The following is a 17271-nucleotide window of genomic DNA, read 5'->3' as shown; positions in this document are numbered from 1 at the left end:
AGGCTCTGTCAGCCTGGTGCTGGTTTTGGCTGTGGGGGGGACCCCACGCCGTTTTTTTTTTTAAATTTATTTATTTTTCTATTTTTTTTTACACATTGCAGCCTGCACGGATCTGACTGATCCGTGCAGACTGCTAGAAATAATTTGTATTAGCGGCCGTATATACGGCCGCTAATACGAATTCCTACGACATCGGTGGGTTACAAAGCAGTCGTATATGACTGCTTTGTAACTGATCCTCCGGAACACGACTTTGCATACGACTTAAACAGTCGTATGCAGTCGTAGGTAAAAAACCAATACGAAAAACTAGGTTTTTCATATTGGTAAATTTCCCCCATAGTGTACACTGACTCTGCTTACTGTGCAAATTACAGTCTGTTTGAGGTGTGTGTGTGTGAGTGTTACTGTGGGGTGTTTGGGTGCAGCCTCATCATGGTGAAGAAATTAACCTGCATGGTGTGCAGCACCAAATTCATACCTGCATCACAGTCACAGGTTACATGTGAGCCCTTTATGTCACCACAGCCTACTGGTGTGGCCACTCAGGTCAGTGGGGTACCCCCACAGCTTGTGGGGGGACCGCAGGCAGATAGTCAAGAGCCTGCTTGGGCCAGCAGCATGAAAACTCTGCTGGACTCTGTTGCTTCCCAGCTTTTCTCAAACACTCAGCAGACACAGTGCAGAGGGAACTGGCCATCTTATCTGCAAGGGTGGATATTCTCACCCCTCAGCCTGCATAGCCTCAAAAGAGGCCTGCTGCAGCAATGGCCACTGATGACATCTTAGATGCAGGGCCGGTGCTAGGCACCGGAGCGCCCCAGGCGGGGAGGAGGGGGGGCGCCCCGGCGCTCAGTCACTTACCCACTCCAGGGGGGCCGTCTGCCGGGTCCAGCGATGCGGCGCACAGCGCCGTGACATCCCGGGGGGGCATGCTGTGCGATGTGGCACTGGCCACTGCGCCTCTCTCCACAGAGAGGAAAGGCGCCGTGACATTCCAGGGGGGGCTTGCCGTGCGATGCGGCGCTGGCTGCCGTGACTCTCCCCACGGGGCGGAGGGGGATGTCCGGTGCCGTGATGTCCCGGGGGGGGGGGGCTTGGCGGGTGATGCCGGTCGCTGCGATGCTCCCCAGGGATGGGGGAGGGGGCGGCGATGTGGAGCGGGGGGGACCAGCTCCAAACTGCCGCCCTCCAGCGATCGGCACCCTAGGCAAATGCCTGAGGCTGCCTAGTTGAGGTGCCGGCCCTGGTTGCACCTCATCCTCCCCTTCATCTAAGCAGGGCCGGCGCCACCACTAGGCAGCCTTAGGCATTTGCCTAGGGCGCCGATCGCTGGAGGGATGGAGTTTGGAGCTGGTTGCCCCCCCCCCCCCCGCTCCATATCGCTGCCCCCTCCCCCATCCCTGGGGAGCATCGCGGCGACCCGCATAACCCACCAAGCCCCCCCCCCCCCCCCCCGGGACATCACACTGTGCGCCGCATCGCTGGACCCGGCAGACGGCCCCCCTGGAGTGGGTAAGTGACTGAGCGCCGGGGCGCCCCCCCCTCCTCCCCGCCTGGGGCGCTCCGGTGCCTAGCACCGGCCCTGGGTGCAACAAGATATTGTTCCCGAACAGGCTCCAGCACATGGTACTGAGCCCCTAATTAGAGCCATCAGGGAAGTTTTAGAACTTCCTTTAGAGGAACCCATTGAAAGGGATCTTTTTTTCATGACTCAGAAAAAAACAGCCAATATATTTTCCTGAGCAAGCTGAGTTAGAGAATGCTTTTAAAGGTGCCTGGCAGAACCCTGAAAAGAGGTTCCAGATGTCTAAGCGGTTTGCAAATGCTTACCCCTTTGATCCTGTGGAAAGAAAGAAGTGGGAGGAGCCACCTGTGGTGGACTCGTCAGTCTCCCGCCTTTAAAAGAAGGTACTGCTGCCAGTCCCGGGTGTATCCACTCTCAAGGACGGTGCAGATAGGCGGCTTGAGGCTACACTCAAGTCCATGTACACGGCTAGTGGGGCTTCCCAGCGCCCAGTGCTAGCCAGTTGCTGGATGGCTAAGGCCATTCACACTTGGTCCACACAAATCCAGGATGGTTTTTTGGGGGACATGACCATGGCGCAGATAGGTGACAATCTGCATCACATTCAGTGGTTGCGTCAGTGGGTTGCTGATGTGGACTCTAAGAAGAGTGTGGAAAGTATTCCTTTCACAGGTGAACGGCTCTTTGGAAGTGAGCTGGATGACTGGATTTCCAAGGCCACGGCAGGTAAATCCACTTTTGTCCCGTCAGCACCCACGGTTGCTAAACGCACTTTCACAAGCCCTGCCCAGCAGTCCTTTTGTGGGTCTAAATTTTGCCCCAAGGCCAGGGGTGCCTCCAATGCCAATAGAGGCACAAGGGGCAAGTTTAGGAAGCCTAACTCCTCAGGTAACCAGGACCGTGCAAATGCTGCAGCTTCTTCCAAGCCTGCTGCATGACAGGGTCCACCCACCATGAGAAATTCTCGAGGTGGGAGCTCATCTGTTGCAATTCAGCCACATGTGGGATGCCTCGTGCCTAGATTCCTGGGCCAGGAATCTTATTTCGATAGGCTACAGGCTGGAGTTCGCCAAGCCCCCTCCTCGAAGATATTTCAAGTCGGCCCTCCCACCCTCCATGGAGGATCGGAGTCTCCTTCAGGGTGCCATTCAGAAGCTCCTTCAGTCCCGGGTAATTGTGCAGGTTCCAAGGCTGGAACAGGGTCAGGGATTCTATTTCAACCTATTCCTGGTACCGAAGCCGGACGTCTCAGTAAGGCCCATCCTGAACCTAAAATCACTGAACCCCTTCCTTCAGATGTTCAAATTCAGGATGGATTTTTGCCATCCTGGAACCAGGGGAGTTCCTAGCCTCCATAGACGTCAAAAAACGCCTATTTGCACATCCCAATTTGGCCCCCACATCAAATCTTCCTCAGATTTCCTTTGGAAACGACCATTATCAGTTTCGTGCGCTACCCTTCGGGCTGTCTACGGCCCCGCGTGTCTTTACGAAGGTAATGGCAGAAATTATGTCACTCCTCAGGCTTCAAAGGGTAAATGTGATACCTTACCTAGACGACCTGCTGATCAAGGCAGGTTCGGAAGAGGCCTTGAGGAGTGCCCTCATTCTGACCATGCAGCTTCTAAGAGACCACGGATGGATTTTGAACATTCCAAAGTCTTCATTGGTCCCGGCCCAAAGGATGGTGTTCCTGGGCATGATTCTGGACACGACGGCACTAAAGGTTTTCCTGCCTGTGGAAAAAGCCAATGCAGCTCGTGAGAGACGTCCTTACGAGCCCTCTGGTTCAAGTTCATCTCTGCGAGAAAGGGAAGAGAAAGTACTCTCTTTTTTTTTTCTTTTTTTGGGGGCACACTTTTAATTAAAACTTAACGTTTATTAACAAGTTTATTATAAAAAAGATTTTAAGATGACATAACAGGACGAACACACATTAAACATACAAAATGAATTCTATTAGCACAAATCCTGTGCTTATTGTGGATTGGTCAATTTTGGTAGCCCTACCAAGCCAGAGATATTCTGATTGAAAGCTGCCAATCACACAAAAAAGGGGAGCACCTGGAGAGCACCTCCACAACTTTGATTAGTGCACAGGCACCGGATACACTTAAATTGTGGATCATCATATATGCCTATACGCAATACCGTATCGAAAACTATATGTGGTACTAGTGCACAGGTTATTCGTCCCAGTATCCCCTTCCCCATGTTCAAGTTCATCTCTGCCTCAGGCTGTTGGGCAAGATGGTGGCTTCGTTCGAGTCCATCCGGTTCGGTCGATTCCAATCCAGAATCTTCCAGCTGGATATTCTGACAAAATGGTCGGGGTCTCCCTTACAGATGCACAAGACGATTTGCCTGGCAGCGAGGACCAAGATCTCTCTACAGTGGTGGCTCAATTCGTCCAATCTATTGGCAGGTCAGTGTTTCCAGATCCAGGACTGGATTGTGTTAACCACGGATGCCAGTCTGAGAGGTTGGGGAGCTGTGACGCAGGGAGTCCGTCTCCTCTGGAATCCAAGTTGCACATAAACAAACTGGAGTTAAGGGCAGTTTACTATGCTCTGTTACAGGCGGCCCCGATGCTAAAGGGCAAGGCGGTGCAAGTCCAGTTGGACAACGCAACCACGGTTGCGTACATCAACCATCAAGGCGGGACGAAGAGCATGCCTTGCATGAGAGAAACAACCAAGATCTTCTCCTGAGCAGAGCACCATGTCAAAGCCCTGTCGGCAATCTTCATTCCAGGAGTCGACAACTGGGACGCGGATTTCCTAAGTCGTCACGACCTCCATCCCGGGGAGTGGGGTCTTCACCCTCAGGTGTTCAACGCCATCACGGATCTTTGGGGGCTCCCTCAGATCTACCTTATGGCATCGTGGTTGAATCACAAGGTGGACAGGTACTGTGTACGGACCAGGGATCCAGGGGCAGTAGCAGTGGATGCCCTGACTTGGTCGTGGGATTTCCAGCTGGTGTACCTGTTTCCACCACTTCCATTCCTGGCGCGGGTGCTGAAACAGATTCGGCATCAAAGATCAAAGCCATCCTGGTGGCTCCAGACTGGCCTCAAAGGGCCTGGTACGCGGACATTCAGGCCATGCTAGTGGAAGACCCGTGGCGTCTACCTCTAAGAAAAGACCTACTACTCCAGTGGCCGTTCATCTATCAGGACTTGCAGCGGCTACGTTTAACGGCCTGGAGGTTGAGCGGCAGATCTTAGGCCTCTCAGTCATTGCCGCCATGACAAAAGCAAGAAAGCCAGTTACTTCTTCTCACTATCATGTGATATGGCGGAAATACGTGGCGTGGTGTGAAAAGAATACCTTATCACCAGCAGTATTTCATCTGAACAATCTGTTAAGATTTCTTCAGGCTGGCTTGGAGCTGGGACTTTGATTGGGTTCCTTAAAGGTCCAGATCTCAGCTCTGTCTGTGTTTTTTCAAAAGAAACTGGTGGCCTTGCCGGAGGTTCAAACCTTTTTGCAAGGGGTCCTAAGGATTCAGCCCCCTTTTGTAACGCCTACTGCGCCTTGGGACTTGGACGTGGTTCTAACATTCCTGAAGTCCTCTTGGTTTGTTCCGTTGGAAGAATCTGAGTTGAAACACCTTACTTGGAAGACTGTTGTCTTGCTGGCCCTGGCTTTGGCCAGGAGGGTGTCCGAGTTGGGCGCTTTATCGTGTAAGAGCCCTTACCTGGTGTTCCACGAGGATCGGGCAGAACTCAGGACAAGGCCGCACTTCCTACCAAAGGTTGTGTCGGCATTCCATCTCAACCAACCGATTGTGGTTCCTTCCAGCGCGGCACATCCGGATATACCATCTTCCTTGGATGTGGTTCACACTCTAAGGGTGTATGTTAAGCGCACAGCCAGAATCCGTAAGACGGATAGTCTTTTTGTGCTTTATGATGCACAGAAGAAGGGTTCTCCTGCTTCTACAAGAACCATTGCACGTTGGATTCGTTGCACAATTCAACAGGCGTATGCAAAGGCTGGTTTGTCTCTTCCGCCATCGTTGAAGGCTCATTCCAGCAGATCCGTTGGGACTTCTTGGGTGGCTGCCCGAGGAGTCTCGGCCCTGCAACTTTGCAGGGCTGCAACTTGGTCAGGTCATCACACCTTTGTGAGATTTTACAGATTTGACACTCTGGCCAGGGAGGATTCCCAGTTCGGACAAGCGGTTCTACAGCAGACTCTATACGTTCCCGCCCGTTCTGGTAGCTTTGGGACCTCCCCATAGTATTCAACCCAGTATCCCATTGGACGGTAGAGAAAATAGGATTTTGGGGACCTACCGGTAAATCCTTTTCTCGTAGTCCATATGGGATACTGGGAGCCCGCCTCTGTGCGGCAATTCTTGCCTTGTTGTCATATGACTTTATTCTACAGTTTGGTGACTTCAGAAGTTGTTATGATTCACCTCTTCTTTTATTATTTTGTTGGTTTGGGTGTGCTGTGAGAGTCTCACCACGTTATATTGTTCACATACCTTCTCACATAGCTCTCCTTCGGCACAGTTTTTCATTAACTGACTAGTGGAGGGAGATAGAGGGGAGGAGCCAGTGCACCCACACTGAAAGTTTTAATGTGCCTGCCTCTCCTGCGGAGGATCTCTATCCCATAGTATTCAACCCAGTATCCCATATGGACTACGAGAAAAGGATTTACCGGTAGGTACCCAAAATCCTATTTTTTTTTTCACGTTTGTTAGGGTACCGTGGTTGAATAAACGATTGATTCAAAAAAAATTAGCATTTGATCCATTTTCTAATTGTCTCTTACTATATGAAGCCAGATTTTTAAGTATATATATATATTTTGCACTTTCACCCTTTGAGTGCCAAGGTTGCTGTGAGAGATGTGCAAAATATCAAAAATTCCAGCCTCGCTCACAGTTTTTTTTTTGGAAGCAATATCTAACTAATCTTCAATTCATTTTCTTCAGATCATTTGCCGGCAACAACTAAAGTGATTCATATTCCTCAACTACGGCCCTGCCATTTTTAGCGGACATTTTGAACATCTCTCACATCAAAATTGGCACTCAAAGAGTTAAGGCACTCCTTCCCCCACACACACACATAAAGATATATAATTGATGTGATAAAGCTAATTACAAAGTCAAATTCCATCTTGTTACTTTCAGATCCAAGTCTTTTATGTTCATTGTTTGTCTTCCCTGTTTTTTGGTTTTACATTTTTTTTTATAGAACTCATTGGGATGGCTCCAAAGTCTGCATTAGATTGGGTGGATGCCTATAAAATAACTTGGTTCCCATTAATTTAATTTGATTTTCTAATTATATTAAGCATATCTATATTGATAGGAATTAGGAAATTCCAAGCAGCAATTGTATTATCACTTATTGCATTTTAGTATCCGATACATTATGGCATTTTTATATCTTACGTTATATCTTCATAAAAATAGCATTGTCTTCCTAAGATATTGTATACAGGGTACATACAGATGGTACAGAGTGTATTGTTAAGGGTCAAAATATTGCGTTTTATATCTAGTTATAGGTATCTGATTAGGTTAGCAATAATTGCCAAAAGAACATTCAAGACTTATAGCTTGGCATTTTTACAATAAACTCTGCTTCATCTGTATTTTAAATTGTGTTTCTGTGTATGTGTGTCTGTATTACCCCTTTCACACTAGCAGCAATGTCTCCGATTATTTCACTCGGCAATAAGCTTAGTCCAGCCGCCGGTCTGAAAGAGGTCTCAGCCATGTTGCAACCGGGTTGCATCCATGTACAGTAGCATAATACGGTGTTTGCAGGTTGCCGCCAGGTGTCACCTGTTGAGGGGTGACACCACACTGCTTTCTCCTGCTTAGTAACAGGTGCTGGGTGCACCAGTGTAACAGTAAGTCCAGAAACAGGCTCCTGTCCTTGTGTAGGAGCTGGCACTAGAGCCAAGGCACTCTCCGTCGGCAGTCCACACCTCCGGGACCCCTGCAGTGATGGAAACTGGGGTTCTGGTCCTGAGGCAGGGCCCAAACAACAATACCATGCCCTCAACCAGAAAGGCCACATCTGACTTTTCCTGGCACATGACTTAGCCACACAGGCTAAAGACACTGCCAGAGTGGGTGTCTATAAAGGCAATGAAGCCGCTACCCATTTACAAAACCCGGATTTGGGGTTATTAATGTATTTTACACCAGTGTCTATAGCAGGATGATGATGGTTTAAGAGTTGGATTAATTAAGGAGTAGAGGACAGCAGACCTGATTGATGAACAGGCCACCACGCTACAGTGAAATCCCACCATGGGACTTAATGTGCACAACCTCCCCTAAAATACTTGGGCACATCGGCATTTTACCTAACACTCCCAGCATTTTTTATGGCACGCCTAGCATTTTTCTCTCCGCTATCAGGTTCATAGTAGATCTGCCCCTTTCCCAGACTCCTTAGCCATCACTAAAGACCTGTTCCAAAATGATAACTTCTATAACCTCAACAGTCAAAGGGCAAAACGTCTTGTCGGCACCTTGGCATTACCACTTCTCTTGGGAAATACCCTGTTTGGTTGTTGACATATTTTTGGCCAGTCCAACCATTCCCGTCTGTGTGTATGTTACATTCTATTTTGTTTTTCAGCCTCCCGTTGTGAGATGTTACACAGTTCTGTAACCATACGACTAATTCCCTCCCCCCCATAACTGAAAAATTTGTTTCTACGCCAATAGGTTTTGCAGGCTATGCATGCTCAAGCCAACGATAACACACAGGTAATATATATAAGCCCAGGAGCTTACTTGGCACGGCTTTCCCCCCTAGCATACATCGTTTCCAGCACACCGATCCCCAAAGTGGTCCTCAGATATTTGCCGAAAAAATTCAATCCCCCTCGTATTGTTACATAACATCTAAGGGAAGTCATTTTTCCGAACTGTTAACTTTAGGAGTTTATAATTCTCCGCCTTGAGCAATCGAAAAAAATGATCATAATTCATAGACATTTTAATGTTTAACAAATATATTTATAACCAAAGTAGCTCAGGTTTATAAGTGTATGGATTTCACATGGCAATATGGAATGTGTTAGAAAATATTAGCCTTAAAGCAAGGCCGGCTTGTTATTCTAGATGGGCCTGCTTTGATGCTAGGGTAATGTTAGAAAACTTGGTCTGTTTTGTCTTGTGCGTTAACTTGGATGGCCTCTCCGCGCAGCTGTGTTCCAATAAAGCTCAGAGTTTTTCCTTGACCCTTGTGATTTCGCCTCTAGCTCTCGGCAAGCTGACTAGGAGAAATTTTGATTAATGTGACACGCTGTCAAATCTGGACATTATATTAGTATTAAGTGCATCATTATGTTATCTTGCAAAAATGTAGTAGTTCACCTGACAGATATAATTGCTGTTTTCCCTGCAAAGCAAAGGGCCCACTGAAATATATCAAAGTTAGCATCGACTTTTGACAGTCAAACAACCTTTGGTTTCAGTCAATGTTCAAGGAGTCTGTTTTATATATAACGGATACATCTGAGATGTCCTCATCTGTTTGTTCCAGAGCATATTAAATAATTAGTCTACAAAATGTATATTTCTGATGTACCGCAAGGTTGCGTGTAGGTGGAACGGCCTCACCTGTCCTTGGAGAACAGACAAATGCTATCATACAGACCACCCAGGGAGCTGTTGTGTACATCCATTTATGCGTTTGATCGTACACAGATCCATATTTATTTATTTATTAACAGTTTCTTATATAGCGCACACATATTCAGCAGCGCTTTACAGAGAATATATGAACATTCACATCTATCCCTGCCCCAGTGGAGCTTACAATCTATATTCCCTACCACATGTACACGCACACACAGGCATTCTAGGGTTAATTTTGTTGGGAGATAATTAGCCTACCAGTATATTTTTGGATTGTGGGAGGAAACCGGAGTACCCGGAGGAAACCCACGCAAGCACGGGGAGAATAGACAAACTCAGTTAGAGCCATGGTGGGAATCGATCCCATGACCTCAGTGCTGTGAGGCAGTAATGCTAACAATTACACATCCATAGATGTACAATGTTTTCACTGCTGCTGCGTATTTTGTATTATGGCGTGCTAAAGTACGCTTAAACCTAAGAAAGCGTCTTTGGACACCCACGTTTACTGCAACGCCCTTCGACACGGTTCACAGATGCCATCGGCTTGTAAATCATGGGGGCATATTTCTTAAAGGTCAATTTTAGAATGATTAAAATCAATGTAAAGGCCCATACACATTAGAAGATGATCTTTCCAATCTGGCTGGTTGGAAATAAAATCTGGACATTTTTGGGAGCAAATGACAATTGACCATTTGCTCCTAAACATGGAAACCAGGCACAAATTGGTCCTACAGAGAAATTGGTCAATTTAAGGTCCATACACACTAGAAGTTGAAAGACGAAAGATATTGGTGAACAATTTCCCTTGAGCTGATCATAAGAGAATATTGTGCATCCACACTGAACGATGGGTGCAAACTGCATGAATAATATTGGCATGTCTGGAAGATGTCAATATCTTGGGTCCGTACACACTGGGCGTTTTTGCCCAGCGTGTATAGACAGCGATGATCACACTGAATACACACTGAGCATCTCTGCCCTGCGCTGTCAGCAGGGGGCAGGTGGCTTTGCATAGCACAGCGCTGTGCAAAGCCATGCACAAAGCCGCTCATCTGCTGGTAATACCTGCGATGATGCGGGAGCGCGCATCACCGCTCATCGCCGGGCCATACACACTGGGCAGCTTTCATGCTGTAAGCCGTTCAAACGAGAAAATTGAGCGGCTTTCACGTGAAAGTCGCCCAGTGTGTATGGGCCTTAACAATGAGTGGGGGGGAGGGGGGCATTGTTAAAGATATTAGGCATACACACTAGAAGATATTGCAATCAATAACGTTCAGAAGCCCCTTTCTGAACAAGATTGATGCCAATATCTTCTAGTGTGTTTGGGCCTTTATGCAGATGACTGCTTTTTGTCCATTTTCCAGGGTTTGGGAGCAAACGGTCGATTGTAATTTGTTCCCAGAAATTTCCAGATTTTTCATTCAAACCAGCCAGATTGGAAAGATAATCTTCTAGTGTGTGTGGGCCTTTAGGCGTCTCGGGCTAAAACAAGTATTTACTTACATACATTTAAACATTTTGAGAAAAGGTCTCTTCTCCTGACCTGTCAGACTTCCTCAGCTCGGTCACTAAACAGTCCATCACACCTAGAACCATGGTTGCGTACTGAAGACAAGCCGAGCTCAGGTACTGTACATCTGGTCCTCTCAGATTTGTGCACAGGCATTGAAACCCCAATTTAAAGCAGTGGCTGAAAAAGTGGCAACTGCCAACGTGAAGGTTGTCAAGAGAGAATCCTGAGCCTATGACCCCATGTGAACTGTTTGCTTGAGGAATATGTATGTCTACATTTGTCGTTGTCCCCTTTCTACATTAAACTCTGACTCTATCATTTAAAAAAATAAAAATGAAGAGAAAAAAAACCTGCTTCCAACACACGGTTGGTATGAGTCTAGGGTGCTATCCGAGGATGAACCTATTCATGTTAAATTATTAGTGGTTTTCAACCCTGGTCCTCAAGTACCCCTAACAGTGCACATTTTCCAGGTCACCCAATGCACAGATTATTCAGGCACATTTTAAAAGATCCACAGGTGGTGCTAATTATATCACTTGTGATTCTGTGCGGAGACCTGGAAAACGTGCACTGTTGGGGGTACTTGAGGACCAGGGTTGGGAACCACTGCTCTATATTACTGTTTGCTATTCAAATGTTATTGCTAGTTGGGTTTCACACACAGTCTTTATTTTATTTATTTATATATTTAGTTTCTTATATAGCGCAGCAGATTCCATTGCGTTTTAAATACACATTTTCTGTTTTTATGGTTATCAAAAGGAAGGGAAGAATACAATTATAATAAAAAAGAAAAATATGTAAGAAAAACAATTAGAGAGACATGGGAAATTTAATAGGATGATAAATTCAGAAACTGAGAGATTTGGTAAGAAATCTTTTTTTTTTTAAAGCGGCAATCATTTACACTGCAACACCAGTTTGACTTTGCAGTGTAAATGATTGCCACTTTAAAAAAAAAAATGGAGATTTCCTACCAAATCTCTCACTTTCTGAATTAATCATCCTATTAAATTTCACCAATGGTTACAGGATGTGAACAATGCTGGAAAAAATATAATTCACAATGTTCTATATGCTGAATGTGACTAGAGACTAAACTTTTTGAAACTTTGTGGACATTCTGTTTATCCATTACATTCATTTTTTTTTAATTTGTACTAAAATCTGATTACATCCTGTACACCTGAGATGTGTTCAATAAAAACATTTAAATAAAATAATCATCTGTTAAATCATCTGTAAATAAGTGTTTTAGCTGTGGAAGTTGAACAACGATTTAAGATTACAACAACGGTATTTTAAGTGCAGTCTTTTTCAAATATAAACGACTGAGATTCCAGGGAACAGCGTGGTGCGGAGAGTCAGTGACCGTACTGTAGCATTAACTGAGCCGTACAATGTCAATGTTATCTGTACTTGGGAAATGCTATCTGAATTTGCCCTCTAGTGGTGCACCGTCTATTTATCAGTTGCTTAGATTATTAGTATGAATATTGCTATATGCAAACACCAATATACAGTATATATATAGAGAAAGAGGATATCAATTATTTCCTTAAACATCACAATCTTTTTTTTAAATTCCCCTAGCAGGCAGGTCCCACTTACATACTATCTCCAAAGGACTGGGAACAGATGTTCGGCTAATTTCAGCGATTGGTGCAAGTTCCTTAGTAGCATGGTAATGAGATGCTGATCCAGTGAGGTCACATTGGTATTTAAATTCGGAATAAATTAGTGTGTTGTATACATTTTGCCATATCATTGCAGGACATTGTGGCAAATGTATTTAGCCGGAAGAAGTGATAAAGTGGGAAGTGATAATGTACCAACCAATCAAAGCCCAACTGTCAATTTACAGGCTGGGTTTGAAAAATGTAAGGAGCTGATTGGCTGGTGTGTTATCACCTTCAACTTTATCACTTCTCCAGACTTAATAAATATGCTCCATTGTGATTGTTCCCTAAAAAAATTAAATAGTTGGGCTTCTTCCCCCTTAATCCCATGGTAGTGGCAAATCAGATGTTTTACTAACAGTTTTTTTTCTGATTTTTGCAGGTTTTGAGGTCTATTTTGCTGTTTCCAACTATTGAAAGAATGGCTCAGTCCCCTCAAGGCAAAATGATGACCCCGCTGCTGTGCAGTCTGAGGTACATTGTATATATGCCCTGCTATCTGCTCTCCTTCCTGCCCGAAGCCATGAAGACGTCTCTGGTGAAATTTGCACTGCGCGGGATCAAATCTGTGGATGAAGAGTGCGTGGTGGCCTCGCTGAACCTCTTCAGAATGGAGTGTGCAGGTGAGCGATGTATTTGCCCCTCATTCTGACACAATAGAGGGCACTCAGGCTGCCCATTGTCTACAGGCCCCATACAGTAGGCACAAAGGCGGAGACGGTGGACAGTGGAGTGCTCCTTAGCAACCAATAAGCTCATCTTTCAGATATGACTATTTCATAGAGAACTTATGACTGCTATGTTTTATTAATTTCATAGTATCAGTTATTTATATACCGCCACCAATTTACCCAGCACTGTACAGAGTGCATTAGTCAATGACATCAGTCCGTGACTTATGAACATACAGACTACACACACCTGGAGTGGAATTGATATTGTAACTACAGTGCTATGATGAAGCAATGTTAACCACTGTGTTACCGATGCCCGTAGTGAATGACAAATGCCAACATGCAGTGGCAACTGTAAGAAAGGCTGTCTCCACATGATGGGTGCATTGTTCATGAGTTACAGCCAGACATTGCAGTGCTGCACTCTACCATTTTTTATGATCATTTGGCCCCTTGGTGGTGCTGTTCCACTGGATTGTAGAAGTCTTTTTTGTCTATGCAAAATTAATAAATGCAAACATATATATAATTATTGTTCTTTACTTTGGTGAATATTAATAGAGTAATAAGCACGTTAAGAGTTATTCATGAGTATGCAGAAATGTTCCCCCCTGCACTGCATTGCTATGTGCTTATTTATCTTCCTGTGGAGACACACGCTCAAACCCAGTTTCCAGTTTTTGAAGTTGTCCCATAAAGTCTGCCTGGAAATGCTCATGGTGTAAACCAGTGGTGGCCAAACCGGTCCTCGAGATCTACCAACGGTCCACGTTTCCCAGACCACCTAGCTGGTGCACAGCTGTAGTCATTACTAACTGTCACATTCCCCAAATCACCTAGCTGGTGCACAGCTGTAGTCATTACTAACTGTCCCATTCCCCAGATCACCTAGCTGGTGCACAGCTGTAGTCATTACTAACTGTCACATTCCCCAGATCACCTAGCTGGTGCATAGCTGTAGTCATTACTAACTGTCACATTCCCCAGATCACCTAGCTGGTGCACAGCTGTAGTCATTACTAACTGTCCCGTTCCCCAGATCACCTAGCTGGTGCACAGCTGTAGTCATTACTAACTGTCACATTCCCCAAATCACCTAGCTGGTGCACAGCTGTAGTCATTACTAACTGTCACATTCCCCAAATCACCTAGCTGGTGCACAGCTGTAGTCATTACTAACTGTCCCATTCCCCAGATCACCTAGCTGGTGCACAGCTGTAGTCATTACTAACTGTCACATTCCCCAGATCACCTAGCTGGTGCATAGCTGTAGTCATTACTAACTGTCACATTCCCCAGATCACCTAGCTGGTGCACAGCTGTAGTCATTACTAACTGTCCCGTTCCCCAGATCACCTAGCTGGTGCACAGCTGTAGTCATTACTAACTGTCACATTCCCCAAATCACCTAGCTGGTGCACAGCTGTAGTCATTACTAACTGTCCTATTCCCCAGATCACCTAGCTGGTGCACAGCTGTAGTCATTACTAACTGTCACATTCCCCAGATCACCTAGCTGGTGCATAGCTGTAGTCATTACTAACTGTCACATTCCCCAGATCACCTAGCTGGTGCACAGCTGTAGTCATTACTAACTGTCACATTCCCCAGATCACCTAGCTGGTGCATAGCTGTAGTCATTACTAACTGTCACATTCCCCAGATCACCTAGCTGGTGCACAGCTGAAGTCATTAATAACTGACACATTCCCCAGATCACCTAGCTGGTGCACAGATGTAGTTATTACTAACTGTCACATTCCCCAGATCACCTAGCTGGTGCACAACTGAAGTCATTACTAACTGTCACATTCCCCAAATCACCTAGCTGGTGCATAGCTGTAGTCATTACTAACTGTCCCATTCCCCAGATCACCTAGCTGGTGCACAGCTGTAGTCATTACTAACTGTCACATTCCCCAGATCACCTAGCTGGTGCACAACTGAAGTCATTAATAACTGACACATTCCCCAGATCACCTAGCTGGTGCACAGATGTAGTTATTACTAACTGTCACATTCCCCAGATCACCTAGCTGGTGCACAACTGAAGTCATTAATAACTGACACATTCCCCAGATCACCTAGCTGGTGACAGGGGCGGATTGGGAATTAAAACCAGCCCGGGAAATATCTTGAAGCAGCCCTAAAGGGGGGGGGGGTGTTGATGCGCGCCGTAGGCGTGCCCGAATTTTTTCTATGGGGGGCGTGGTCTATCAATATGGGGGTGTGGTCTATTTCAACTAGGCTACGCCCAATTGGGCATGGCTAGTGGTTCTCTGAGCTGCTGGCTATGTCCCCAGCCCCTCATGTGTACAGCGTCTATTCTGCAGCATATATATATATATATATATATATATATATATATATATATATATATATATGTATATATACACAGGGTTGGGGTCCCGGCACTCCAGCAGTAGAACTGCAACGACTTAGGTGCTCTTCAATCCCGCTAGGGAAATGTACCAAAGATAGTAGCAGAAGTCACTCTAAGATTTTTAAACTGCACGGCGGCAGTAATCAATAAGAAGGAAAAAGACACAAAAGTAGTGCAAATCGACGTTTCGGGCGGGTAGCCCTTTATCAAGACATCAATGTCGGCTACCCGCCCGAAACGTCGATTTGCACTACTTTTGTGTCTTTTGCCTTCTTATTGATTACTGCCTCCGTGCAGTTTAAAAATCTTAGAGTGACGTCTGCTACTATCTTTGATATATATATATATATATATATATATATATATATATATATATACACACCGAAATGCCCCTTACACATTATGGGACACACCGCAATGCCCATTACACATTATGTGACACACCGCAATGCCCATTACACATTATGGGACACACCGCAATGCCCATTACACATTATGGGACACACCGCAATGCCCATTACACATTATGGGACACACCGCAATGCCCATTACACATTATGGGACACACCGCAATGCCCATTACACATTATGGGACACACCGCAATGCCCATTACACATTATGGGACACACCGCAATGCCCATTACACATAATGAGACACACCGCAATGCCCATAACACCTTATGGGACACACCGCAATGCCCATTACACATTACGGGACACACCGCAATGCCCATTACACATTATGGGACACACCGCAATGCCCATTACACATTACGGGACACACCGCAATGCCCATTACACATTATGGGACACACCGCAATGCCCATTACACATTATGGGACACACCGCAATGTCCATTACACATTATATGACACACCACAAAGCCCATTACACAATATGGGACACACCGCAATGCCCCTCACACATTATGGGACACACCGCAATGCCCATAACACCTTATGGGACACACCGCTATGCCCATTACACATTATGGGACACACCGCAATGCCCATTACACATTATGGGACACACCGCAATGCCCATTACACATTATGTGACACACCGCAATGCTCCTCACACATTATGGGACACACCGCAATGCCCATTACACATTATGGGACACACCGCAATGCCCATAACACCTTATGGGACACACCGCAATGCCCATTACACATTACGGGACACACCGCAATGCCCATTACACATTACGGGACACACCGCAATGCCCATTACACATTACGGGACACACCGCAATGCCCATTACACATTACGGGACACACCGCAATGCCCATTACACATTACGGGACACACCGCAATGCCCACTAAACATTACGGGACACACCGCAATGCCCATTAAACATTACGGGACACACCGCAATGCCCATTAAACATTACGGGACACACCGCAATGCCCATTACACATTATAGGACACACCGCAATGCCCATTACACATTAAGGGACACACCGCAATGCCCATTACACATTAAGGGACACACCGCAATGCACATTACACATTACAGGACACACCGCAATGGCCATTACACATAATGCGACACACCGCAATGCCAATAACACATTATCTGACACACCGCAATGTCCATTACGCATTATGCAACAATTACATACTTACCCACGTTCTTTCTTATTCTGTCCCACGCTGCTCCTCAGGCACCACAGCTCCTCTCTGCGTCACAGGTGTGGGAGAACGAGAGGCCTGTACACCAGCATGTGGAAGCATAGGGGTCCATTTAATAATGTGACAATAGCAGGAGAGGCAGGCAGGTGTGGGACTGGTGTCTCAGCCCAAAGACTCCTGCACGGCAGGAGATTGTGGACCCAGATACAATG

The 17271-nt window shown here is 46.0% G+C and overlaps 1 protein-coding gene across 1 annotated transcript in view; it reads left to right on the top strand.

Moving 5' to 3' along the window:
* Positions 1-17271, top strand: part of LDAH (lipid droplet associated hydrolase) — a 239718-nt gene that overhangs the window by 155849 nt on the left and 66598 nt on the right. The window contains exon 5 of the mRNA XM_083178608.1: positions 12747-12987. Within this exon, the coding sequence (XP_083034734.1) occupies positions 12747-12987 (241 nt within the window). The remainder of the gene's footprint in view (positions 1-12746; positions 12988-17271) is intronic.

Source organism: Crinia signifera, chromosome 3, assembly GCF_055691185.1.
Source record: "Crinia signifera chromosome 3, ASM5569118v1, whole genome shotgun sequence".
Classification (NCBI taxonomy): Eukaryota; Metazoa; Chordata; class Amphibia; order Anura; family Myobatrachidae; genus Crinia; species Crinia signifera.
The sequence above is the reverse complement of the archived record's forward strand: the minus strand, read 5'-3'. Positions and strand labels throughout refer to the sequence as shown.